The sequence below is a fragment of the Eubalaena glacialis genome, chromosome 2, assembly GCF_028564815.1.
Source record: "Eubalaena glacialis isolate mEubGla1 chromosome 2, mEubGla1.1.hap2.+ XY, whole genome shotgun sequence".
In the NCBI taxonomy this organism is placed as follows: Eukaryota; Metazoa; Chordata; class Mammalia; order Artiodactyla; family Balaenidae; genus Eubalaena; species Eubalaena glacialis.
In genome coordinates this window covers 1,051,967-1,079,286 of record NC_083717.1, presented here as the reverse complement: position 1 = coordinate 1,079,286, position 27,320 = coordinate 1,051,967, and the positions used below count along the sequence as shown (strand labels likewise).

Here is a 27,320-nt window from a genome sequence, read left to right as displayed (position 1 = left end):
TTTAAAAAAATTCTTAATACAATCTTAGGGTTTAGTTTTAAAAGGGAGTTATTGGCAGTTTGAGTGATCTTGGTAGATTTTAAATCCCTGTTGCTGTGGAATTGTTCATTACAAAATATTCTTTTCTCTTTGGTAGTAAGAACTTTATTTAGTGGGTTTATATTGTTCTTGGAACTTGGCATCCAAAAGATGTGACTCTTTTTTCCTTTTAGAAGAGACCTTGAGGGATACACAGCAGTTATAGTAAAAATGGAGACCAAACTGTTACTGAATTGGTTGACTGGACCCAGTCAGGGTCCTATCCTGGGCCAGACCCCCATCCCAGCCAGGGAGATTCTTTTTCCAATTGGATTCATGCAGCCAGTAACGAAACCAGTGCTGATACTGGAACAGTACCAGCTTTATTCGAAGGATGGAGAAGCGGGAATCTAGTTTGCAAATCACCTTCTCAACCCAATTCAGGTGGAGACACCACATACATAGGAGGGTTGAGGTGAAAGGGAGGGAATTGGGAAGAGAGGGAGGAATATTCATTAGTTATTCAAGAACAGGGGTGTGGTTTGGACCCAGAACTGAGGGAACTCTCCTTTTCAGTCCTTGTATGGGCTTTTCTGGTTGTCATGGCAGCTGTCAACTGTCATGGGCTGGTGGCTGTGTCATTTAGCTAATGAATTACAATGACCACGTAATGAGGCTCAAAGTCTACAGGAGGTCACATCTTCTGCCATCTTGGGTTTGGTTGGTTCCAGCCAGTTCTTGTTTTTCTCTCGCAGCTTCCTCCTGAAACTTAGATAAGAGCAGTTGGTTTCCCTTTGAGGAGGGGCGGGGGTATGATTCTGGGGCAACAGCCTTGGTAACAAAACCAAGAAGATGGTTTTATGCTGTGAAGATGTAACTGAACAGCTATTATAAGGCTATTGAAATCAATACAATTTAAAAAATATTTTATTTGCCAAAACTCACATTAAATGTTAAACTTCTCTTTCTGACGTAGTGCACTTGAACCTCCTAAATTTTTAAATACTGTTCAAGAAGTGCGTGTGAACGTGTTTTAAGGTACGGGACAGAGTAGCTAAAGTCTGTAAGACTTCTTGACAAGTGAGGATTGTGAAAAAAAATCACTCTTGTAATTATTGTGAAAGGATTTTTGTGATAGCAGATATTTCTTAGACTGAATTTTTATGATACAATTTGAATATAAAGATGTTATTTGGGATTGCCTTCATTATGTAGGGATCTAGTTTAGTATTTGATTTCATTTTTTCCTGAAAGGGTAATCCAGGGATGCAGCACTCTTAGTAGAATAATTTCTCACTACTTCCCTAGTTTGAAATGCTACCTTTATCTTATACTAAATTCTTTACGTGTACTAGGTCTCTTTCTGGATATTCTCTTACATTTCAGCAGCTTTAAGCTGGCCACTCTTGGAGTTTTGAGGGTGGGGTTTACCCCTGATGATTATGATTTCTGTTACAGACAAAATTTCAAGCAGTTTAAAGAAGATTTGTGTAGGCTGGAAGGGCGGGAAGCATTTAGGTTGGTGGTTATCAGTTTCGAACCACCAGTTTATTATTTTTAGCTTAAAATAAAATGTAGTTACACTGTAGGTTATTCCGTTTATTACTAAGATTCGTGCATGAAGTACATTGTCATCACTAGTTGGAAACTCTCACCTACCACGTCTTTTCCCCATGGAAGCGGGGCTTTTATATGTTTTTGATAACACAGGTTTTCTTAGCAGCACAGCTGTTGCATTACTGCGGAGCAGATTGTTCTTGGGGATGTCACGAAGGATATTTCAGGAGAATCCTTGAAAAGAAAGCCATTGAAGGGATTCTGTCTCTTGAACTCTGCTAGGGGCTTTCCTTTCACTTAATTGCTTATTAAATTCAACTAACAAGCCTCCAAGAGGAAATGATAAAAAAGATGATGGCATCTACTGTGTAGCTACTAAGGGCGGCCCAGGTGCCAGGTGTTTTCTGCATTCCTTCCATTGTAAGACAGGGAGGTGTTACGGGAGGTGCTGAGCACTCGTCCTTTATCTCTGCCGATGATTGCAGTAGTCCTGGGAGAAGCGCTCACCTCTCCTTCTGTACAGTCAGTGAACTGCCTTCCGCTTACTTGGTTTCTCTTGCAGTTCCTTATCCTCCTGATGGATGTTGGTACCTACTGGTGTGTTCACTGTTTACCATTTAATACACCGAATAGTAGCTACAGAAGTTAGAGTTAATATTAAGTTAAGATTAGGTTGCCGTCCTGCAGTGTAAGTTAAAACCCAGATATACTATTTGGCTTGGTCTCACTATATGTTATGCTAAGTTTTAAATATATTATAAATATTGAAATAAATGGAAATAAATCCTATTGTACTATTAACTGCAATAAAACAAATACAGTGCTTTAGCTTTTGTAGCCAACTGTTCCAGGCCAGGAGGCCCTATCACTGGTTAAATACAGTATAAATGCGTATCCAGTTTTCTAGAAGACAGCTATCGGCCGTACTTTATAAGAGTTTTACAAGTAATTTTCACTTTGCTGTGACTTCATCTTCTGGAATCAAAGTGTTGTCACATTGGTGTGGAGGACGCCGTCCGCGAGGCCACCACGGCCAGCGTGCACTCAGTTGGGAATTGGACCCGACCTAGGTTTAGAGGTGGCAGCTAAACGTGGGAGTTCTGTGCAGGTGTGTGCACTTAACCTCTGTTAACTCACCCTGATTTATAGACTTTAAGGCACCTGATACCTCGTTTCAGTGTGCTTCGCAGATACTGTTTTTACAAATTAAAGGTTTGTGGCGACCCTGCATTGTCAGATGATGGTTAGCACTTTTTAGCAATAAAGTATTTTTAAATTAAGGCATGTCCATTGGGTTTTTGGACGTAATGCTATTGCACACTTAATAGGCCGCAGTGTAGTGTAAACGTAATTTCTATATGCATTGAGAAACCAAAAAACTCGTGTGACTCAGTTTATTGCGATATTCGCTGTCTCATAGTGGTCTGGAACTGAACCGTAGTGTCTCTGAGGTAGGCTTGTAGCTGGAACTAAGCGATCTGCCGTTTTATAATTATTAAAATTATTTTGCATATTTAAAAACTCAGCCTGCCGAATGCTTTAATAAGTTATTTGCAGTTGAGGGAGAGTGTAAAAAAGAGAATGCCTCTATCAGGGTTGAATTAAAATATTTCAGTAGTATAGGTAGTTTTGGAAATAAAACATAGTTTAAAGGAGAAAAATTGAGGCCTGTTATGAATGGCACGGAATTGTGCTGATTATTTTACCTGTGACAAAGTGGAAAATTTAAAGCTTGGTGTATCCCATTTTATTAATATAATAAAGTTTTATAGTGTTGTTCTGGGCGTCGATATATGTTCTTTAGTGTTTATTAGCCCATGGTTATAGTAAAACGTTTTAGTCCTGTGCCTGGCCATACTGTATAGAACGCAAATATCAAAACTAAGGAAAAAATCGAATACATATATTTCTCTTTCCCAAGTCTTTTTCTATATGATTTCTCAGTATTTTGGTCACGTATGGCATCTAATATGATTGGACACAGAGAACATCTTTTTTATCATTTAACGTAGGTTTATAGCTTCCCCAGACTTGTTCTAATAATGAAGCTATGAGGGAAATGACAAGAATGGTGATATTAAATTTCTCTAGACTCACAGTAAATTTTTCCATCCTGATGGCAGGAATGCTGAGCATCTGGAATCTGCGAGAAGAGTGAACTGTTTGCTGTGGGAAGACTGTCATCAAATTCTGAGCCATTTATTCTCTTAGGAACTACTGTCCTGTACAGAATGTTATAGTTTTATAGAAGCACTTTGCTGGAATTGGAGAAATGTCTTCACTTCTTCATGCTTCTGTATTTTTGAGATGTTACTGTTTTGAGAATTTTATTTGTGATAAAATGTCACATTTTATCATTAATTTCCTTTGATTTAATAATTATTTATATTTGTCCAAATACAGTAAAATAGCAAGAGTTCTTGGGAAAATTGTTGCGAGACCCATTGTTAAAAGGCTCAAAAACAAGATCTGTTTCAAAAAAAAAACCAACTACTACCTCTTGAGATGAATTATACTGCTGGCTGGTTTTGCACTTTCTCTGCATGCAGCCAGGATTCCCTGATGCTTAGTTTTGCCAAAAGAAGGAGGATATGAGTGATTTTATGACAAAGCTGATCCTGTATCTGATGCACCATTTTCCATTGTCACTTCAAGAGGCAGCGGCCCAGAGACCCAGAATGATCGAATAATTGGAATGAACATTTGTGGTCAGATCTGCTCTGAGTCATTTGTTTTCGCAAGGCTACTGCGGCCTGGTGTAGCTCTTCATCTCCAGAGTGTTTCCTTGTTGTGTCTAACCCTGGCAGGCTGGAGAGAGTGAGGATATATAGAATTATCTCAGTAAAGGGATTACTGTTACTTTTCTGTAGTCACTTGAAGCATTTGAAGATGAGTGCAGTTGTTCACGTTAGTGTGAATGACAAATGATTGGTTCCTAGGAGCTTCAGTTTGGATTTTGAATTAGGACCGTGCATCAACACAATTTACACAAGCCAATGTTGTAAGAACTTTGTCAGTGAATACATGACGTTGATATCACCAGAATTAGAGTTAGTGCCACTTCTTGCAAGTATTTGTTGCATTATGTTCATCTTGAAGGTTTTAATGCTGTTTTAGAGCTGGGACCATTTGTCAGCTTTCTTCCCGCTTTTCTTTATCTACTGTGCAGATGTCTAGACTGACCTGAGTCAGGGGTATGTGATCACTTTCTTCATTTCTCTTCTCGCTAGTTCACGCTTTACCCAGTACATGGGGTCCATCACTGCCCGTCTTTATTGCCTATCGTGGAAAGCTTTTCTCCAGCAGCATAAACTTACATTTTCTATTCTGTCTCCTTGATGCCCCGGCATACGCATATGTTTTAGGTTTAATTTGGAATTTATTTTTATTTTAAATACATAGGATATACAGTTAAATGAGGCATCATTCTGAGCTTTACAGATGACTCATTTAACCCTTATTACAATCCTAGTAAGGCTAGGTCAACTATGCCTTTAATACAGTTTAAAAACTGGATGCACAGAGATGTTAACCAATTAACAGTTGCAGAGTTGGGATTTGTATTTACGTCATTGGCTGCGGAGTCTAAGCATCTACCCCCGGGCCTTCGTATGTGCATTTCTTTTTCCTATGGGTCTTTCTACTCCCCACTTCATCATCCCCAGCTCGCGTCTGTACTTGGACCATCTCAGCACAAGCGTCACTTCCCCGGGGAAGCTTTCCCTGAGGCTGTTCACATCCCACTGCTGCACTTTCCCCAGCCATGACCCCCTCCCGTGCAGCGCGTTCTCAGTTACAGCTCTGCCTTTATCCTCACGACAATGTCTGATGCCATCTCCCACACTACACTGGGGGATGACTTTCCTTTCTCTCCCTCAGCCTTGTATCCCCAGCTTTAAGCAGTCTGGCGCTGCCATGGTGGCACTCGGTATTTGTGGAGTGGGGTCAGGAAAGGATCCAGAGGAATTTAGAAACGCAGAGGGAGTTTGCCAGCTTCCTCCGTGCACTTGAGACGTTGTCAAGTGTGTTATGCTAAACCTGTTCGTGAAAGTCTGAGGTCAGACTGTTACCACGCTTGTTTTGTCTTCCAGATAATCTCGGGGGTCCTGGCGGAGGGCACTATGACAGCAGCAGTGATCACCAGGAAGTTAATTATCTAGCGAGTTGGTGTAAGATTGCATGGAAACAGTTACGCTTTCAGGGGATAGCAAATAGCGGTCCACCGTGGCTGGAACGGAATTAGGGGGGAGGTTGTGAGCCGTCGTGGTGGGAAAAGGTTTATGTCAGGATAGTACCCAGAAGTGAAATTTTTGAAATTGTGAAAGTAACGTCTATTTTGTAAAAACTCAAGCAATGCAGAAATATGTACATATATATATCAAATATGAAATATACATACACACATATAGTGAAAATGAAAGTAATTATTTCCTGTTCGTTCTGGTTTCTCTTCCTGGATTAAACGCTGGTGGAGTTGGATATAGATCCAGGCTCCAGGCCCCCTAGAAATGGAATGAATGAGTGAACGAAGGAGCTGGCTCAAAGGGAATGCATGTAGGCTTAAAATTTTCATATTGCCAGTACAATGCCAATGTATGATTTGCCTGCTTTATTCATTTTTCCATTCTCCCAGGTGACTCTTTCCAACCTTTTCTTTCGAACGCAGACACTTGATTCCCTGTCGTCACTCCCCACAGGTCTCGTAGTTTATACTGAAAACACCGTGTGATGGTAGGAGAGTCTTCCCGGTCACCCTGCCACGTCCCCCCCTTCCCTCCCGTCGTCCTTGGAGCCACAGACGACCCGTCCATGCTGCCGTCTCAGCCGTCCCTCCACGTGTGCCTGACCCTGTTCCTTCTCACCTCCTTAAGGCGGGGGGCGCCGATCGATGCCCTCGGCGCACAAACGGGCTGTTTTTCTCATCTTAAAGCAACTTCTTTACCCCTCCCTTCCCTGACACTTGACAGACATTGATTCTGTTTTGTACCAACCCTCCTCCTAAGAGTCGTCAATATTTGCTCTTTCCAACGTGTCACTCGACATCGTTAATGCTCTGCGGTCATCGCCTGTCACGCTGCCAGAGTCGGTAACCTTCACGTGGCTGGATCCGACGGGCAGTTCTCGGGCCTTGGTGTACCTCCCTGACGGTGGCCTCTCGCGCCCTGGCCGTCACCCTTCCAGGCCTCCGGGACAGCAGGCCCCCGTGCTCCCGCGCATCTGGTCACCGCGGAGACCCCGGGGCTCGGTCCTCGGCCTCTCCTCCTCCTGTGTGCACACTCATGTCCCCGGGTCTCACCCAGGCTCGTGCCCAGGGCACCGAAGTGTGCATCTTCAGCGCAGCCTCTCTGCGGAGCTCCTGGCTTCTCCATCCAGCTGCCCACCTCATCTCCACCTGGACATCCCGTCCACATCTGCAGCTCACTGGCCCAAAACTGAACGTCCCCGTCTCCCTTGATGGCAGCTTCAGTTTTGCGGTCGGTCATGCTTGTTTCTTTTCTTCTTCTCATACCCCTCATTCCATCCGACAGAAATTCATAATTGGCTCTTCCTTCGAAATCTCTCCAGAATTTGAACGCCCCTCGCAGCTCCCGCCCGCTGCTGCTGGGTGCAGGCCGCCGCCCTCTGTCGCCTGGGTCCCTGCCTGACCCTCTGACTCGTTCTCTGCCTCTGCGCTTGCTCCCCTGCCCTCTCTTCTCAATTCAGCAGCCAGAGCAACGCTTTTAAGATGTAACTCAGGTCGTTCTACTCCTTTACTCAAAAACCCGGCAGTGGCTCTGTCCCTATAAAATAAAAGTTAAGTTCTTTGCAGTATTTGTCCTACAAGAGCCAACGTGACCTGGTCCTCGTTTCTTCCCTTAGACCGTCTCTCCCTCCCTCTGCCCCGGTCAGCCTGGGCGCCTTGCCCTCCCCAGACACTGCGGGCAGCCCCGGTCTTAGGGGTGGGGCTTCTGTGCTGTCTGACCCCTCTGCCTGGACTGCTTGTGCCTCACGTGCCCATTAGCTCCCTCGCCGTCCTCCTCTCTCTGGGTTCCTTGGTCACCTCACCTGTCGTGGCCTGTGCCTGTGGCCCAGCACTGGGTCTGCCTTACACTGCTTGGTTTTCTCTTTTTCTATCAGTGTCTGATACACACTGTATGATTTACTGACTTATGTTTATTATTTGTCTTCCCCCTGGAGTGTTATCTCCACGACAGTCGGGATCTTTGTGGGTTCACTGATCTAGCCAAACACCTTGAACAGCATGTGGCCCAGAGAACTTACAGTGGTCAATGGATGCTGACTGAATGAACGAGTGTGTATCCCACCAAATGCCTGCTGGGTGCCTGTTCTCATGCCCTTCCTAAGACTGGGTATTTGCAAACTTAATTATCTCCTAAATTGATGAAAGAAAAGTGATATGCTTTGGCTCTTAAGAATCATTTTATATTATTTCTTAGTTTGAACACTGCTTTATGTATTGATTTTTTTGGGGGGGATCATCTATTTCTTCTACCACTGTATGCCTATTCATGTGCCATTGCCCATTTTTCTCTTGGTTTACTGATCTTTTATTATGCTTAATATCAACACTTGCTTGTTCCAAATAATTTTTAGCAGTTTCTCTGCAAACTTCTTTGGTTTTTTCGATGCATGAAAATTTTGTCACAAAGTCTGTCAATCATTGCTTTTTGTGGTTTCTAGGTTCTTTGTGTGCAAAGAAAAGCACTTAACTCCAAGATGATAAAAGTATTCTCTGAGATTGTCCCCTAGTTTATATTTGAAATATTTGATCCATCTGTAATTTGGTTGTCCAGTTGGACATTTAACTTTTCTCTTGAGGGAGCTCTTGAAGGTTTTTGAGTAGAAGATTTAAATGATAGGGTTATATGGGAGACATGGGCCAGAATTGAGTTTAAGTCCTGACTATGCCACTTCCTAGGCTAAAGGTACTTCCTCCTGTAAACTGGAGAGAGTAATAGGACCTGCTTATAGAGAGCACTGAATGAGGTAACCTGTAAAGCACTTTACCATAGCTTATACCGTAGTATTAGGTATGGTGAACACTACTAGGAATTTCCACTGGTAATAATTTTTACTAAGTATTATTTTAGGAAGCTTTAGGAGTTGGTGGTAGGAAGGATAGATTAAGGAAGGGGGAGACAAAAGAAATAAACGCAATTTTGAATATTCAATAGCTAGTTTTATTAGGCAGGGTGAAAATCGCTAGGGGTCTGACTATGATGATAGGAAGCTTTACCCACAGTTAAAATTGCTATCATATATTTCAGTAAATTGGTGAATCTTATAAAGTCATGAAATTTTAATGCAAGATGATGACGCTTTATCTTCCGATCAGTGTATTATGACTTCGGGTGAATTGTTTATTCAACACGGTTGGGTCAGTGTTATCCTGCCTTCCACAGTCCTTGATCACATCACCTGCCTATTACTCACATACAAGATCCTGATAGGAAGTGTGACTGTAGCTTTACAGTACTACTCTTATCTAGATATTGCAAAAAAAAAAAGAAATTGCAGGACAACTTACTTGAAGTTACTAAAGCACCAAAGTATTTATATCTGTATGTAAAATACTACTGCTGACCCTCTGTCACTTGTGTTGCCTCAGAAGGCATCAAGAACATAGTCTGACCATAGGTTTTGTTGAGGGAGAAAAAGCACTTACACTTGGCCCTTGAACAACGTGGGTTTGAACTGCCCAGGTCCACTGTTATGCAGATGGTTTCAGTAAATACAGTACGACATGGTCAGCGTTTGGTTGGATCTGCTGTTGTGGAACCACAGATACGGAGGATGGCTGTGGGACTTGAGCTTCCGCGGATTTGGGGATCCTAGGCGGGTCCTGGGGCCAGTGCGCCACGGATGCCGAGGGACGACCGTAGTTTGTTTATCTTTAAGGAAGATGACAAGTATTTTACCCGTCAGTGCAGCAAGGCTGCAGAGAAGCCAGCTGTAGCACATGAAGCTCCAATCAAGTACGTAAGTGATTGACGTTAAATTAAGCTCGTGGTCCACACGTGTGCTGGCTTAATGACCTGGCTCGCAGGGTGGGCAGTTTATACTGTACGGAAAGCATTCTCCTTGGGATATTATTCTTCGTGATGTCAGACAGCCAGCATTTGCCATCTAACCTTCCTCTAGAAAGGGGAGAAGAGATTACAATACTTCGTTCCTAGACAGCAGGCTTCAGGAACCAACTCGGAGATCTTAAAAGCATCTTTGCATCTCTCTGTGATTGGCTCTTATTACTGTGAACACCTTCATTAGCCCTCAATTTAGAATCACCCTTCTGGGCCCTGTTTTCCCCCCTTCAGATCCCAGCCCGTATCCTGCCAGCTCCATTAGAGGCTTCTCTGACCTTCATTGATGGCTCTCTTCTTAAAATTGCTAGAATAATTATTGCACATATTAATCGAGTCACCCTCGACCTAGTTTAGTTTTGCTCTTATTGATTTCTTTTCTCTCAGTATATAAAATACACTAATTTAAAAATGCTGCTTTTTTCTGTTGGAATATTTTTATGAAATAAGTTTGTTGAAACCCACAGGCATCCTTGACAGTGTCTTATATCGTATGTGCCCAAATATAAGGTGAGTTTTTTTTCCCTCTGTAAAATGATCTCTTAGAGAAGAGAGAGCTGGCATATATTCAAGTCCTTACAAAATCTCTTAGAGAGAACGTTCTCTGTTTATTCACGTGCACAAAAATGTGTGTTGAATGGAGAAGCCAAAATTACTCACATATAACCGAAATTCATAATTTTGGGGATTATTGAGAGCTCCCTTGGCAGAATTGTTTTTTAAAAAAGGAGACAATCTGGTTTAAACCAGATTTCATTATTCCTTGGAGAAGGGTTAAAAACCTCACATTTGCAATTGATAGAATTTTAAAGAGTAGGTAAGTGGTTTTGTTGATCAAAAATGTAGAGCCACAGAACAAATGAAAAACCAATCAGCTTCACCCAGATTCTCAGTGAAGGCATCTCCCATGTTCAGAACAGTGCTGTATCTCAACTGACCTAGAAGCGAAAATGATCTCATGATGAGGAAGAACTTCACTCTGAAGAATTTAAATAAAATGGTTGCGAGAAATGTGCAAATGGGGCAAAAACTAAGTATTTTACTTAATAGGTAATTCAAAGCGTATGTTTCTAACTAAGTTACAATTTAAATATTAGAGGCAATCATGAGCATCTTATCAACATCCCTGAAAATTAATCATTTATTTCATCAGCTGCCTAAACATCTATTTATTTTACTTGGAAGAGAAAATGTTTTGGCTGTGTACCTGGGCAAATAGGATTGCTTGATGTTTGCTCATATATGAGATGCATTCTGTGTCATCCAAGACTGTAAGATCCCTGGGGAGAGGGTGGCATATTCTACGCTTAGCGCTGTCCCCAGGGCTCCAACTCTGAGAGCTCACGCATGTTGATTCTTGGGCCTGCAGCCCTCGCAGCCCTGACTGGGGCGTTGTTCCTGCTGAAGGGTCTCCTGATGTTGTCCCCTCCCCTGGAGGGACCGGCCCCTTCCCTTGCCTCCACAGCCTGACCCTGTCCTGCACTCACTTTGCTAATAGCCTGTGGTGTCATCTACGCTGTAGACGCCTGCAGACAGGAATCACGTCCGATTTGTCCTAGACCTTCAGAGCTAGGGATGCGCTGGGTTCACAGGTGCCGTAGACGTTTATTAGAATGAGCTTGGGGTGACTACAGAGGAGCACAGGATAAGTTTCATGACGCAGGGAACAAGTGGATTTAGGTAAAATTTTTAAAGACACGCCGAGCTGTCTCAGCTCTCTTTACTTGCCCTCTGAATCTCAAGGACCAAAACTATTTGGATTTCATGGTATTCTTCACGATTGGGACTCTAGGAACTGAAAATAGGAATACTTTAAAGCACATGTAGGAACACAGACCCAGTTTTAGACATGGACCGAGGTGCTTTCTGGGGCCTGGATTGCTGATCTGAGTGGAAGTGATGGTTTCCTCGTTGCCTGCGTTGACACTACATACAGCCCCGGCCTAGGAGCTCTTTTAACCGTCTTTTAAATTTCTGATTGGCATTGTCCTGTCTCTTCCGGCTTTGTTCTCTGGCACCAGATGTGGGAGGTGAAGAGAAGCAAGTGTTATTGCCACTCGAGGACCGTACAAATGAGGATTGCATAAAGCTGGAAAAACACAGAAAACTCAGGCTTCTGAGCTTTGGCTAACGGAGAAATTATTACTATTTGAAAATTAAACCCAACATGTCTTATTCCCACAAAAAGCTAAGGTGTACGTGGGTAAAGTGAACAATTCCCATATGTAGAAGACGCAGGTGGTTTCATTTCTGAGTATGGTGTTATGTCCAGTTGGCAGGCGTCACTAAGCTGTTGTCTTCCCTTGGAAGCAATGCACTGAGATGTTCATTGCAAGGAGACATACTAAGGAAAGAAGAACATGGTTATTTTAATCAAGTGCCTGCCCTGTGAATTGTTCCATTGAATTCTTACAACAACTGTTGTAAGTTTCAGCTTTATTTCGAGATAATTACAGAGTCACACGTTGTAAGACATAGTACAAAGAAATCCTGTGTACTTTCACCAGTTCCCCCCGTGGTAACATCTTGCATAACTGTAGTAGCGTGTCACAACTGGGAGATCGTCATCCATGCCATCGGTTGACGTTTTTCAGATTTCCTCGGTTTCACATGTGCTCTGTGTGTGTGTGTGTGTGTGTGTGTATTTATTTAGTTCTATGCAGTTTTACCACATGTGTACATTACCATTTCTTTTTCAACACGTGAGGGAAACAAGGTTCAGATAAGTGATGTGAAATGTGTGAAGTGTAGACCTGGGGTTTGAATCTAGGTCTGTCTGTTTGATCCGAACTTTTGCATTTTTAGTAATGATAATGATGAATAACAGTCAAAATCAATAACCCAATGGCTGAAACTCAAGTTAATATGCAACATTGAGTACTTACCACGTGCAGGACTGTTCAAGTGTATTAACTCATTTAATCCCCCAAGAACTGTACCACATAAATTATATCACAGTTGAATTAGTATCATTCAACTCTAATGATATTACTAAGGAATAGGTAATCATTTTTACTACTCCTGAAATCAGTAATAGTAAAATTCTACCTTCTTTTTACATAATTTCATGTTTTGAATCTCTGATCTTGGCGATTGTAATTACTTTACATTTGTGTGTGTGTATATATATTTGTATAAAGTGAGACCTGTATCATTATACATTGACTTAGGTTGAGCTAACGTAAAAATATTTTTACTGAATTGTAAATAAGAGCTAGTTTAGGCAGGACGCCAGGTTTTTATGAGAATAAATATAAACCACCAAGAATACTTAAGAATGCAGTTGGGAGAAGGTTTTTTGTTTTTCGTTTTTCCTGCCTGGAGTATTTTGGATCTTTTTGGTCAAATACAGCTTCAGGAATGTTTCAATTTAATCGAATCTCTCAAGTTTCGTATCTGACTTCCAAAGTGGTACCCATGCATGTGGTTGTGAGTTATCACTGGTTATCAGAATATTTTAAGACTTTGGAAAGATAACAGACGCGCTAATCAGAAGTCCGTAATTTACGAGTCTTCGCTGGTTAAATATCTTGTAAAGCTGTCTTTCTAATGAACAGCAGCTCTTATTCAGACCAGAAATAGCAACAGTCCCACGTGTTGTAGACCCCAGGAGGTCTCGGTGTTTTTGTAGACAGCAGACAGAAATAAAAAGAATTTTGTCCTTTTTACCTCATGGAATCCCGCTGGAAAATGAAACATGAGCTCTGAGTTGATGCTGACTTCTGCCAGGTCACCTCCCTGAAGAGTCCCGGGCAAGCACTGCTGCAGCATTTCTTGGACAGGAGTCTGCCGGCCCCGGGACGAGACGGATGGTCTGTGTAGGCTGCTCCCGGGACACTGCGCTACTGTCTGCTTGCAGGGAGCTTCCAGTGAGAGCACGTGCAACCTGCATCTGTGGCCTTGACTCTTTCCAGGGGTATCACATACCTCCAGATTAGAGTCCGCATTTAGCCTAAGTGCTACGCAGTTTGTTGTTGTCATTGTTTAAAAAAAAAAAAAAAAAAGCGTGGCTACAAATAATGCCACACCAAGTATGGTTTATTCTGGCTTACTTTTGGGAACTTGATTTTGGACGTTCAATAACGCAAATGTTTTTGAAGCTATATATTATTAGGAACTCTTTAGAAACCACAAAACCATTTTAATGGACCATGCTATCAATTTTCTCTTCTAAAGAAGTTTTTCCTATTCATGACTCACTTCACTTTTTGGCTAACATTGAGGGGAAATGTAATAACGATTAAGGAAAGGAATGTATGCGTTTTCTTCTTCTTCTTCTTTTTTTTTTTTTTTTTGAAAGCTTGTACACATTTTCTGTCTCGGGTTATGTAAACTTGGAGGACTGTAAAATGACCACCGCATAAGGTAAAACCAGGCCTGTTAATACATACATCTTTGGAATTTAAAAATCCAAAAGCTTCCCTTGCTTCTCTGGAGAAGAGTTTTGCTTGATGGCCCAGAATACAGATGCAGTAAAAGGGACATGTTCCAGCCGTCAGTTTCACACACCTTAAGCGAAATTAATGAGATTGCTGTACGGTGACGCGTTGTGTTTTCTTTCCATTTTGTAGGTCTGTATGAGCTGCTGGCGGCTCTGCCAGCCCGGCTGCAGCCACATGTGGACAGCCAGGAAGACCTGACCTTCCTCTGGGATGTGTTTGGTGAAAAAAGCCTGCATTCACTAGTCAAGGTAAACGATGCTGTTGTCAGATGATCTTCGTGGAAAAACATATGGAAGAATATTTTGAGCGCCATCTAGTAAACCAGAGATCAAATTGTTGCCCTCCGAAAACAAAACAGCCTTGTTGCATTTCACTGCCAGGCGTGGAAGTTGTTAAAAGGATTCCACCAAAAATACATAGATGATTTCACTTAATGGTGGTGATCTGGCCGTGCATACTGATGGGGCCTACCCGTGCTTGCCCTTGTTTAGAAAAGGAATGTGAAATAGTAGCAGGAAGGGTTAGACTCCTCATGGTCAACATTCATGAGCTGGAATTTAACTTAAACAAATAAATGTTCGCAGCAAAAATTAGAAGGAATATATTTTCTGAGGTTCAGGATGACAGCTGTTCAGCAGCTACATTAATTTAAAATAATTTCCTCTAATAAAGTCAAGTGAAATTCTAGCAAAGCTGTTTCTTCTCCTGGCACAGTGCCACTGAAATGGTATTTTGTGTATAAATACAGGGACGCTAAATAGGAATAAAAAGCAGTGTGTGGAGACCGTTTTAGCCAAGCGTCACGCCGTGGAAATGATCAGCCACCAGAAACCAGATCTTGCCACACAGCAATGCTGGGAGTGATCAGAACTCCTAAAATAGTAAGACGAGAACAAGGAACTTACTGGAAAATATGCCACTCTTGCTTCTGGAAATATGAGTTGCATTTTCTCTGTTTTAACTCAAGCTGAAAGAAATGTAGAGTCTTACTTGAGTCTGGATGAGATGGACACGTATGCCTCAACAGTATCCGATCCCGTCCTCCATTCAGCTCAACCTGTTATGTATGGTTGTCTGTTGTGATAAGAGGCTTTTTGACTGATGTATAGTATTTGGAAATGAGTGACTTCTGAGGTACGGTTGCGTCACAGGACAGGAGAATTCTTACTGCATTTTTTTCTTGTCAAATTTGCTGAAATTTGTGTGCTTCAAGCAGTGGCAGTTCTCAAGAAGTTAGCGTGTTGATGTGTGGCACTCTCGTAGCAATACATATAAAGAGTGCTTTATTGGTTTATTTGGTTTTTCTATAATTGCCAAGATATCTTTGTATTCTGAATAATTTTAGGTCTTTTAGTTGCTTTCTTGGGATGTGTTAGAAATGGTTTTGGGCTTATAATTGATGAAGTTTATCACTTACTGAGGCAGTCATGAAAATATTCCTGTATTAAATGTTTGGAAGTTGGATAGTTATGGATTTGTTTAGATTGATTTGATCTCTTGAGAGAAGGAATAAAACACATTTCAGATGACATCATCACTCCTTAATCAGTAAACAAACATGCCCCCCAAACAATGGATGTATGTGTGTTTGTATTTATTTATAATGTGGCTACTATCTCAGTTTCCTTGCCTATAAAATGGAAATTATAATACCTATTGAGAAGGTTGTTTGTGAGTTTCAAATAAGATAGCGAAGGTCTTAGTTCTTTTGGTAGTTATATAGGTTAGGCAAATATAATTATTAGGAAAAAAATGAATTATCATAGCATGTGAAGGACCAAAAAGAATTGACAGAGATGGTTGTTATTTTTATTAATAGAATAAAACTGATGTGTAAAAAATTTCTTCGTTACACTCGCTGTTGAGTTTTCAGCATAGGTTGTTATTCCAAGTATGTGTCCATAATTAAGTGGCTAGGAAGCAAACTGTTATCGCTATCTGGTTTATAAAAACAGTGCAGAAAATGAATTGATGTTGCTAGTATTTTAAGTAACATAACAACATGTGTACTGTTCCAAACGTTTTTCAGTAGTTGCTGTAAAGTGTATTTTTAAAATCAGCTTTAGTATGTGACTCCAGTACGTCCTCCCTTTCTTCACAGCGCCCCACTCCCCACTGTTCTCACACGCGGGACTCCAGGGTGTCCTCTGACTGACCCATTATGTTAGTTTTCAAGTAGGAAAGCCTAGGATGCCCTGCAGGAGGTAGGTCTCATGGGACAGTAGTTTAAACAGCCGGGACAGCCTGCTTAGCTGTCGTCCAAGTGCCTCTACTGAAGGGTGGAGGAGAGAAGGCTTCGGCTTCTGTACGTAAATCTCAGCAGAGCAAAAGGAATTTGTTTGAAAAGAGTTGTTTTTAGACTGAATCAAAATGTGCTCTGACGTTACGCTCTTTCGCCTGCAGTTGACGCTGTTGGTATATGGGTTAGAACTGGGTGAATGTAAAACCTGATTTTATTCTAGCCCCAAATTTTCACAGTTCTCGTCGTCTTCTAGGTAAAAAAGAAAGTGGTTGTTAAATCACCACACAGTTTTGAATGCAGACAACTGGCTGGTCTGATGTAAAACATACTTAAGAAGAGGTAGGTTTGGTGTCGGGGTCTGTGGCAGGTACGGCACACGCCACCGTAGGACTTTGAGCTCCACGCCGGGGGAGTACTGGAGGTTGTGAGCTTGTCACTGGAAAAGAGCTATGATGATCCTATACTGCATTAGCTGCGGATTTCTTTTTTTAAAGAAAAACTTCTAAATAGAAAAGTTGAATAATAAAAACTGTGACCATGAGATCCCGAAAAAGGGTTAGGCTGAGGGTGAGGTCAGAAGAAAGATGGTACTGGTAGAAGACCTAGGAAATATCATATATAATGTGAGGCAAGACAAGGATATCCATTTTCATGTGACCTAGTGAAGTTGATAGATCATCAGTCAGCATAGAGCCACATTTTGGACCCATGTTTTGCAAATATACAGAACCATGAAGCATGTAGTCTGTGTCTGAACCTCATTTCTAAATTGATCTCCTATCCTTGTGTTTTTTCCTACTGAGATTCCGTTACTTACTTTAAATTTTATTTTATTCAGTGGCGTTGTATGTATTTTTATAATCTGGTTTAAGTTCACTTTAGAACAAGATGTGGCTTAAAGACTTCCATAACTGTATTATATTTATTTTAAAGAAGCCTGGTAGGTTTGTGTCTTCAAGAAATTTTTGTTCTTATTTCACAGTTGTGTTGGATTTCTAGGATAAGAATATGAAACTTTTAGTAACTTTTAAATAGCTGTGTATGCTTTTTCTCCCCTTTCAAATAGTTGCATACATGTGTGGGGACAGGAGAAAAAAAGGTAGCAATCTGAAGTTGATCCTTTTGGGATTCTGAAGTATTTCAACAAAACACAAATTGATTATTTTCAAGAAAAATTTCCTGATGTGATTGAATTACTGTGTGTATTTCTGTGATTTCAGTCTTACAGGAGTAATGATAAAACTCACTAGACCCTTATAACATTGCGTTATGTAGTTTTAATTTCCGATGATTGATTGCTTTGTTGGTGCTGTCTTTGTTGACGTCTTACTATGTGCCAGACACCGTGTAGGTCCCCAGGGCTAAGCTTTCCGGCAGAGCGGGTGCAGCCCCTTGTTTTCTGGCGTCTCCAGCCCCCCAGAGGGCTTGTAGATGCAGCGATGGGCAGTTGCAGCCTCCCGGGGCTGCCCGCGTTTACAGCTGTTGTGGGACACGCGAGGTGTCTCCCTCAGTGCTGGCCTCTGAGAGGTACTCAAGGAGGATTCGGTAGTTTAAGCTAAAACCTGCATGTTGAATCAGAGTTGGTCAGGTAAGAATTTAGGCGGGAGGAGGGGGAGGTCAGGCAGAAGAAACAGCTATATTGTACAAACACCAGGAGGCAGGTGTGAACCTCGTGTCTTCAGGATGGAGGCTGCCAGCTTCTCTCGGCTGCAGGTTCTCTCGGCTGCAGGTTCTCTCCTCACCCAAGTCAAGGAAGTCTTGGTTGCTTCTAGCCCTGGGCAGTTACAAATAAAACTTTGATAACCATTTGTGTGCAGGTTTTCGTGTGGGCGTTAAGTTTTCCAGTCATTTGGGTAAATACCTAGTGGCGTGATTCCTGGATCATATGGTAAGACTGTTTAGCTTTCTGAGAAACTGCCAGTCTGCCTTTCGGAGTGGCTGTGCTATTGCATTCCCACCCGCAGCGCCTGAGAGCTCCTGTTGTTCTACATCCTTGTCAGCATCTGGCGTTGTCAGTTTTGTGGATGTTAGCCATTCTGATACGTGTGTAATGGTATCTCATTACTGTTTTAATTTGCAATTCTCTTATGTCGTGATGTTAAGCATCTTTTCATATGCTTATTTGTCATCTGTATATCTTCTTTGTTGAAGTGTCTATTCAGATCTTTTGTCTATTTTTTAAATGAGTCGTTTTCCCCTTATCGTTGAGTTTTATCATTTCTTTGTCTTTCTTGGATACAAGTCTTTTATCAGATATGTGTTTTGCAAATATTTTCTCCCAGTATGTGACTTGTCTTCATTTTCATGATGGTGTCTTCACAGAGCAGAAGGTTTTAATTTTAATAAAGTTCAACTTAAGTTTTCTTTCATGGATCGTGCTTTTGGAGATGTATCAGAAACCCATTGCCATACCCAGGGTCACCTAGATTTTCTCTTCTGTTATCCTCTACAATTTTTACATTTAGCTCTGTGATTGATTTTGAGTTAATTTTTGTGAAAGGTGTAACTTCTGTGTCTACGTTCACATTTTTGCATAGTGAATATCCGATTTTTCTAGCATCAGTTGTTGAAAAGACCATCCTGTCTCCACTGAGTTGCCTTTGCTCCTCTGTCAAAGATCAGTTGATTTTTATTGTGTGGGTCTATTTCTGGGCTCTCTATTGTATTCCACTGATCTATTTGTCTGTTTTTTCACCAGTACTACCTTCTTGATTACTGTAGCTTTTATTTTCTTTTTTTTAATTTTTTTGGCTGTGTTGGGTCTTCGTTGCTGCGTGCGGGCTTTCTCTAGTTGCAGCGAGCGGGGGCTACTCTTCGTTGTGGTGCGTGGGCTTCTCGTTGCGGCGGCTTCTCTTGTTGCCGAGTACGGGCTGTAGGCGCGTGGGCTTCAGTAGTTGTGGCACGTGGGCTCAGTAGTTGTGGCTCCCGGGCTCCAGAGCACAGGCTCAGTAGTTGTGGCGCACGGGCTTAGTTGCTCCATGGCATGTGGGATCTTCCCGGATCAGGGCTTGAACCTGTGTCCCCTGCATTGGCAGGCGGATTCTTAACCACTGTGCCACCAGGGAAGCTTGATTACTGTAGTTTTATGGTAAGTCTTGAGGTTGGGTAGTGTCCATCCTCTCACTCTTCTCAGTATTGTTTCAGGTATTCTGGGTCTTTCGCCTACTCATATAAACTTTAGGATCAGTTTGTCATATCAACAAAATAACTTGCTTGAATTTTGATTGGGATTATGTTGAATATATAGATCAAACTGGGAATAATTGACATCTTAATGTTATGTATTCTTGCCCATGAGCATGGAATATCTCTTATTTATTGAGATCATCTTTGGTTTCTTTCATCAGAGTTTTTGTACTTATTTATATTCTGTACATATTTTGTTAGATTTATACCTAATTTTTGGATACTAATTTAATTTCAAATTCCAGTTGTTCATTGCTGGTGTATAGAAAAGTAATTGATTTTTGTGTATTAAATTTGTATCCTGAATCCTTGCTCTAGTCACTTAGCAGGTTTCAGAGTTTTTTTGTTGATTCTTTGGCATTTTCTATTAATACGTAGATAATCATGTCATCTATGAACAAAGGCAGTTTTATTTCTTCCTTCCCAATCTACATACCTTTTGTTTCCTTTTCTTACAGCATTAGTTAGGAATTTCAGTAAAGTATTGAATATGAATGGTGAGAGGGAGGGGACCTCCTTGCCTTGTTATTGATCTTAGGGGGGAAGAATCTAGTTTTTCACCATGAAGTATGATGTTAGCTGTAGGTATTTTATACATATTCTTTATCAAGTTGAGGAAGTCCTCTCTATTCCTAGTTTGTTGAGAGTTTTTATCATAAATGGATGTTGGATTTTTTTTTTCAAATGATTTTTTGCATCTCTTGATATGATCATATGACTTTTTTTATCCTGTTGATGTGGTGGATTATGTTATTACTTCTGAATATTGAACCAGCCTTTGCATTCCTGGGAAAAATCCCCCTTGGTTTTGGTATATAATTCATGTTATACATTGTTGGATTTGATTTGCTAATGTTTTGTTGAGGATTTTTACATCTCTGTTCATAAGAGATACTAGTCTGTAGTTTTCCTTTCTTGTAATGTCTTTATCTGGTTTTGGTAGTAGGGCAATGCTTGGTATATGGTTAGGTGTATAGTTAGGAAGTACACTCTCTGCTTTTATTTTTTCTGGAAGAGCTTGTAGAGAATTGGTATGATTTTTCCCTTAAATTCACCAGTGAAACCATCTGGGCCTAGTGCTTGCTGTTTTGGAAGGTTATTAATTATTGATTCAATTTCTTTAATAGATATAAGCCTACTTAGATCACCTATTTATCTTTGTGTGAGAGTTTTTGTCACTTGTATCTTCCAAGGAATTGGTGGAATCATGTAAGTTATCAAATTTGAGGGCGTAGAATTATTTATAATCTTTTGTTATCTTTTTAACATCCATGGGATTCATAATGATGATGACTCATTTCTGATATTAGTAGTAATTTGTGTCTTCTCTCATTTTTTTTCTTGGTTAGCCTGGCTGTAGGTTTATCAGTTAATCTTTTCAAAGAACCAGCTTTTGGTTTCATTGAGTTTTCCTGTTTCTTGTTTCAGTTCTATTGCTTTTTGCTTGTATTTTATTCTTTTTTTTTTTTTTTTTCTCCATGCTCTTTTTTTCTCTAGTTTCCTGAGGTAGACACTTAGGTTACTGATTTTAGTTCTTTCTGTTTTTGTTACCTTCAGTGCTATACTTTCCCTCTAACCACTACTTTGGCAGCATCCCACAGATTTTGATAAGTTATATTTTCATTTATTGCAAAGTATTTAAAAAATTTATCTTGAGACTTCTTTGTTGACCCATGTGTTATTTAGAATTGTTGGTTAATTCCCAAATATGTGGAGATTTTACTGCTGTCTTTCTGTTGATTTCTGTTTTAACTCCATATGGTCTGAGAGCATATGCTGTATGATTTCCATTCTTTTAAATTTGCTAAGGTGTGTTATGGCTCGGAATGTGGTCTGTCTTGTTCTCTGTGAGCTTGAGAAGAATGTGTATACTGCTATTGTTAGATGAAGTATTAGATTCAGTTGCTTGATGATGCTATTTGGTTCAACCATATCCTTACTGACTTTCTGCCTGCTGGATCTGTCAATTACTGATAGAAGAGTGTTGAAGTTTCTGAGTATAATAGTGGCTTTGCTCATTTCTCCTTGCAATTTTTAAAAAAATAAATTTATTTATTTATTTTTGGCTGTGTTGGGTCTTTGTTTCTGAGCGTGGGCTTTCTCCAGTTGCAGCGAGCGGGGGCTACTCTTCGTTGCGGTGTGTGGGCTTCTCATTGCAGTGGCTTCTCTTGTTGCGGAGCACGGGCTCTAGGTACACGGGCTTCAGTAATTGTGGCTCATGGGCTCAGTAGTTGTGGCTTGCGGGCTCCAGAACGCAGGCTCAGTAGTTGTGGCACACAGGCTTAGTTGCTCCATGGCGTGTGGGATCTTCCCGGACCGGGGCTCGAACCTGTGTCCCCTGCATTGGCAGGCGGATTCTTAACCACTGTGCCACCAGGGATGTCCTCTCCTTGCAGTTTTACCAGTTTTGCCTCATATATTTCGACACTGTCTTGTTAGGTGCATACACGTTAAGGATTGTTATGTTTTCTCAGAGAAATGACCCTGTTTTCATTATATAATGCCCTCCTTTATCCCTTATAATTTTCCCTGTTCTGCTCTCTGCTTTTTCTGAAATAGATGCAGGTACTCCAGCTTTCTTTGCGTGGTTTATCTTTCTCCATTCCTTTACTTCTAATCAATCTGTGTCTTTATATTTAAGGTGGGTTTCTTGTAGACAGTAGGTTCTTCCTTATTTAATCTACTCTCACAATCTTTGTCTTTTAATTGGTATATTTAGACCATTCATATTTAAAGTGATTGTTGACATAGCTGGGTTATATTTGTCATATTTGCCACTGATTTCTAGTCATAACACTTGTTTTTTTTTTTTACATTTTTATCACCCTCTTTCTTACTTCTCTGCTTTTAGTAGAACACCTTATGTGATTCCATTTATTCTTTCTTAACATATCAAAGATTTCTTAGTGCTTGCCCTAGAGTTTGCTGCATACATTACAACTAATCTAGGTCTACTTTCAAGTAACACTGTACCATTTCACAGGTAGTTGCAGGTACCTTATAAAGAATATTCTTAATTCCTTTTTTCCCATCCTTTGTCACATTGCTGTCATTCATTTCACTTATCCATATACTGTAGTCACCCAACACATTGCTGCTATTATTTGAACTGTTATCAGATCAATTAAGAATAATAAAAATAAAAGATTTTGTTTTACCTTTATTTACTCCTTCTCTGATGCTCTTCTTTTTTCTTAATGTATTTCCGAGTGCCTGACCTATATCACTTTTCTTGTCTCTGGAAGAACTTCTTTTAACACGTGTTGCAGGGCAGGTCTACTGACAGCAAATTTCTTAAATTTAAGTTTGTTTATTTCTCCTTTACTTTGTAAGTACAGCTTCACTGGATACAGAATTCTAGGGTGGTGTTTTTTCCTTTCAACACTTTAAATATTTTACTCCAGTTTCTTCTTGCTTGCATAGTTTCTTATGAGGTGTCTGATGTAATTCTTGTCTTTGTCTTATATAGGTAAGGTGTTTTTTCACTTGAACTTCTTTCAAGATTTTCTCTTCATTTTTGGATCTTTCAGTTTGAGTATGGTATACCAAAGTGTAGATTATTGGGGATTTATTCTGTTGGATGTTTTCTGAGCTTCCTGGATCTGTGGTTTGGTGTTTCGTCATTAATTTTGGAGAATTTTCAGCCATTATTACTTTGAATATTTCTTCTTTCTCTCTCTGTTCTCCTCCTGGTGTTCCCATTATGTGTATGTAACACCTTTTGTAATTGTCCTGTAGTTCTTGGGTATTCTGTTCCTTTTTAAAAATTTCATCCTATTTCTCTTTGTGTTTCAGTTTGGGGAATTTCCATGAACATATTTGCAATCTTACTGATTCTTTCCTTGGCCATGTCCAGTCTACTGGTGAGCACATCAAAAGCATTCTTCATTTCTGTTATGGTGTTCTTCATTTCTAGCATTTCACTTTGATTCTCTCTTAGAGTTTCCATCTCTCTGCTTACATTTTCCGTCTGTTCTTGCATGTTGTCCACTTTTTCCGTTAGAGCCATTAGCCTATTTATCATACATATTTTAAATTCTCTGTTTCATAGTTCCAAAATCTGTGTCAGAGCTGAGTCTAGTTCTGATGCTTGCTTTATCTCTTCAGACCGTGTTTTTATTGCCTTTTATCATGCTTTGTGATTTTCTGTTGAAAGTTGGACATGATGTATTGGGTAATAGATACTGAGGTAATTAGGCTTTTCATGTGAGTTTTTATGTTGACCTGGCTGTGTTCAGTGTTTGCTGTAGCTCTCAGTGTCTCCCCTCCCCTGTCCCCTTTGTCTTTCCTTAAGAACTCTCTTGGAGTCTGTGTCTTAATGGCTGTCTCAGTTATAATCCACTGTTATTTTACTGGAGCCCTGTTGATGGTGGTGAGTTGTAGGGGAGAGGAATTGTTATATAATCTTCTGATTAAATGTCAGCTCCTGGGCTCTGAGGACCTTCAGAAACATTTCTTAGCCTCTTTTTTTTTTCTCTTTCCTTTCTCCCCTTATTTGAGACAGGAAGGCCAGAGGGGGCTAGAGTTATCTTACTGCCCTTTCCCCAGGTCAAGTAAAGCTCTGGCAAATAAAGCCCCTCCATTAGAGGGGAGGACTTTGTTATGGAGAAAGCTCTTGGCCTGTGTATTTCAAAATGATTACCTTTCTCCTTCCCCTGCTTGAAATAATAGGGGATTTTTCTCCTGTCACCATGAGAACTTGGTGGGGCTCCTGGAGGGAAGTGCAAGGGTCTCCTCCAAGACTGGGTCCCCAGGAGTTCTTAACCCTCGGACTAGTCACATTTGCCCACCATCACATCAGTTTGTCAAAATCACCAGTTAAGGGTCCCTACAAGTTTCTGGCTCCAGTAACATCTGCCCCTGCTAAGCTGATTTCAGCCACGACTCTCTGCATTCCTGTCTGTCCTGATTTCAGAGTGGCATTGTGTGCTGCAACTTCCATTCTCCTTACATGTCTGAGCTGAAACCAGAAATCTCCCTTCGCCCTCTTTTTAATTTGGCTGTCATTTGATTACTGATGTGTGAGAGTTCTTTATGTATTTTGGATAATAGCTCCTTACCAAATGACATTTGTAACTGGAAATGTTCAATTTCTCTTCTGAAAGATGTCTTGCAATTTTGTTTTTAATGAAACACATGACACCGTGGGCAGAGTAGTTGAGAAGTGCAAGCAAGGTGTGAGGGATGACTCAGCGGGGGGTTTATTTTCAATCTCCATATTAATATGAATTTGTGAAGTTTTTAATGCTCGTGAATTTAGGTAGAATTTTAAAAGTGAAAATCTTAATCTTGAGTCTGAAAATAAGTCTTGAGCAGATGCTCAGAAAGCAACCTGTGAATGAGAATGTACTTTAAAAATTTTATATCTTCAACCTGGAAACTTCAGGAAATGAAAAACCAGCTTGAAGGTAATGCTTGATCTTAATCTTTCAGTAATTCCAGTTTTCTTAATCATTAGTACCATGAGACTTGCTTGGAAAGTAGTTATTTCCAGGATAATTGATACAGTCAAGCTATAAAGAGAGAGAGAGAGAGAGAGAGAATTTTATTGAGCTGTGGTTTTATAATCATGCAGGCACTCCATGTTTTTCTCTTCCTTTAATCTAGAAGCAACGAAAAGCATCATATTGGGGGGAAAGGTGATATTTACACAGTAGTAAATCAGATTCAAGGCTGAAAGGCTATTTTACAAGACACTGGTCCTGGGCTCTGCAGAAACAAATTGTGCTGTTTTGGAGGGGAGAGGGGGTGTTAGGTTCAGAGAGGAAACCCGTTGGGGCGGTTATGTTACTTGCCTCTGCAATACCATTTGCCTTGGGTGGGAGGAAAAGGACAAGGCAGCCGACATTGCAAATGATCCCTGGCCACCTGGTCTGACGGAGTGGAGAATTGGGTATCAGCAGCTGGTAACGCTCCTTGGCCAATCAAAGGTAACTGTTCGGCCAGCTCTGTTGGAGCAGCCAGACGAAGTTATTTCTTATGTTATAGCTTACATTTTTTCAGGCACAGAAACATGTAAGGTCTGCCGAAGATATGAATTCCTGAGACCCTGAGTAAATTGTTGCCCTTGTAATTCACTCTCTCAAAACAGAGGCCATATGTAACCCTTCTTAGACATTTGCTTGTGACTGGGGATAGGAGGAAGGATCGTAGATACTCCAGGGGGCTGTCTCCTCCTGCCGGGTCTGTGTTTAATATAATGGAAGAGCATCTTTTAAAAGTTACTGTGAGATTGATATGTTTATTTGAATATGCTTAGCTTTAGAACAGTCATCTGAATTTGCATTTATTCATATTTGACTGACAGAATGTACATTCTCCACAAACATGAATGTACAGGGTATCCTACCTGACTTAAGAACAGTTCATTCCCTAGAATGGATAGGGTCAGGAGGTCAGTAACCCTCTCACTTCCCTTGTGGAGGCGATTCCCGTGATTCTCCAATTTCAGAGACTTAATTCCAGTAGGGAAACCTCCAGCTTCTCTAGGTTTTTCTACCTAACAGTGGCATTGCTGGGCACAGAGATGTGCCTCTCCCCCCTTCCTTAGGTTTTGCAAAATCGTTCTGCAGGTGATTGGACATACCCGGTTGGGGAGTGATTGGCTTAGTGAATTGTGTGTTTGCAGTCCTAGTACCCTGGATCATCCATCCCTGTCTATCACCCCAGCTCTGGGCTGTGCTGGTTTTGGAGGCCTTACCTTAACGTGAGGGCAGGCAGCAGTTCGCGTCCTCTTGCCGGGATGCTGTTGAGCCATGAGCGTGGTCCTGATGCTCTGAATTGGTTCTCAGAGTACATTGACCGAAGATGGTTGTGGACCCAGAGGGAAAAAGGGAACAGGCTGACCCTCAGGGCCCTGACGCAGTATGACGTGGCCGGGTCACGTAGAGCTAGGTCCGCACTTCTCTAGGTTGTGTCGGAAGGTGTACAGGAACACACACGCTGTTCACAGAAAACTCCAGGTTCAGGTGAAATTTCATATGCTTTTGTGGGCTGGCTTGGAGACCTAGCTGCCATTTTAAACAGTATTTCGAGGGTATGTGTCCCCAAATCTAAAAAAATTAGAACCACAAGTAAACTTTTGGTGTAAACTCCATTTGATTTGGGGGGAGGGACTGGATAATGTTCCCTGAGTTTATTCTGGTACGTTCGGCACTCCGCTCAGATTCATTACGTGAACGAGTGGTTTCCACACGTGGCTGAAGGAGACCAAGGTGATTTCTAGAGCGAGGAATCTTGTAACCTCCAGGACGACTTTCATCATTCAGATTAACTTCGGACCTTTTGTTGCTTCTTTTTTCCTTCTTTTCCTTTTGCTCTCACTCTTGCAATCATTTCATTCTCATTGTATTTGTCTAGTTGCCTTGCGAACATTGAGGCGTATTCTGTGTCCAGGTACCCAGCTGGCCCTTCTTGTGAATACACATCTGAAGCAGTGGTTTAGAGCTGGGACTGTGGAGCCGTGTTACATGGTCTCAGATTCTCGCTGTGCCAGGAACACTGTGCCAGCAGTAAGATGATAGTAGCAATCATAGGATTTTACTTCACCATGTCTCCTTTTCCTTATATGTTAAATGGAGACAGTAGTAGTACCTACCTGGTATGCTTCTTACGGGGAGTAAAGGAATTAGCATATGAAACATGCTTTAAATGGACCTGGTACATGAGTCACTGTTATTATTATCATTATAAACCTCCATTTCTTTCTTTTTGTTAGCTGTGCTCTGTGCTTTATCCCAGGATTTCGCTATTCTTCTCATTATCCCTTTGGCTACATTTCTGCTTTTTCAGGAT

The 27,320-nt window shown here is 41.0% G+C and overlaps 1 protein-coding gene across 5 annotated transcripts in view; it reads left to right on the top strand.

Moving 5' to 3' along the window:
* MPP7 (MAGUK p55 scaffold protein 7) overlaps positions 1–27,320 on the top strand; it is a 252,180-nt gene that overhangs the window by 70,710 nt on the left and 154,150 nt on the right. For all 5 annotated transcript variants that reach the window (XM_061181523.1, XM_061181526.1, XM_061181525.1 and 2 more), the window contains one exon: positions 14,228–14,346. In XM_061181523.1, coding sequence (XP_061037506.1) covers positions 14,228–14,346 — 119 coding nt within the window. The remainder of the gene's footprint in view (positions 1–14,227; positions 14,347–27,320) is intronic.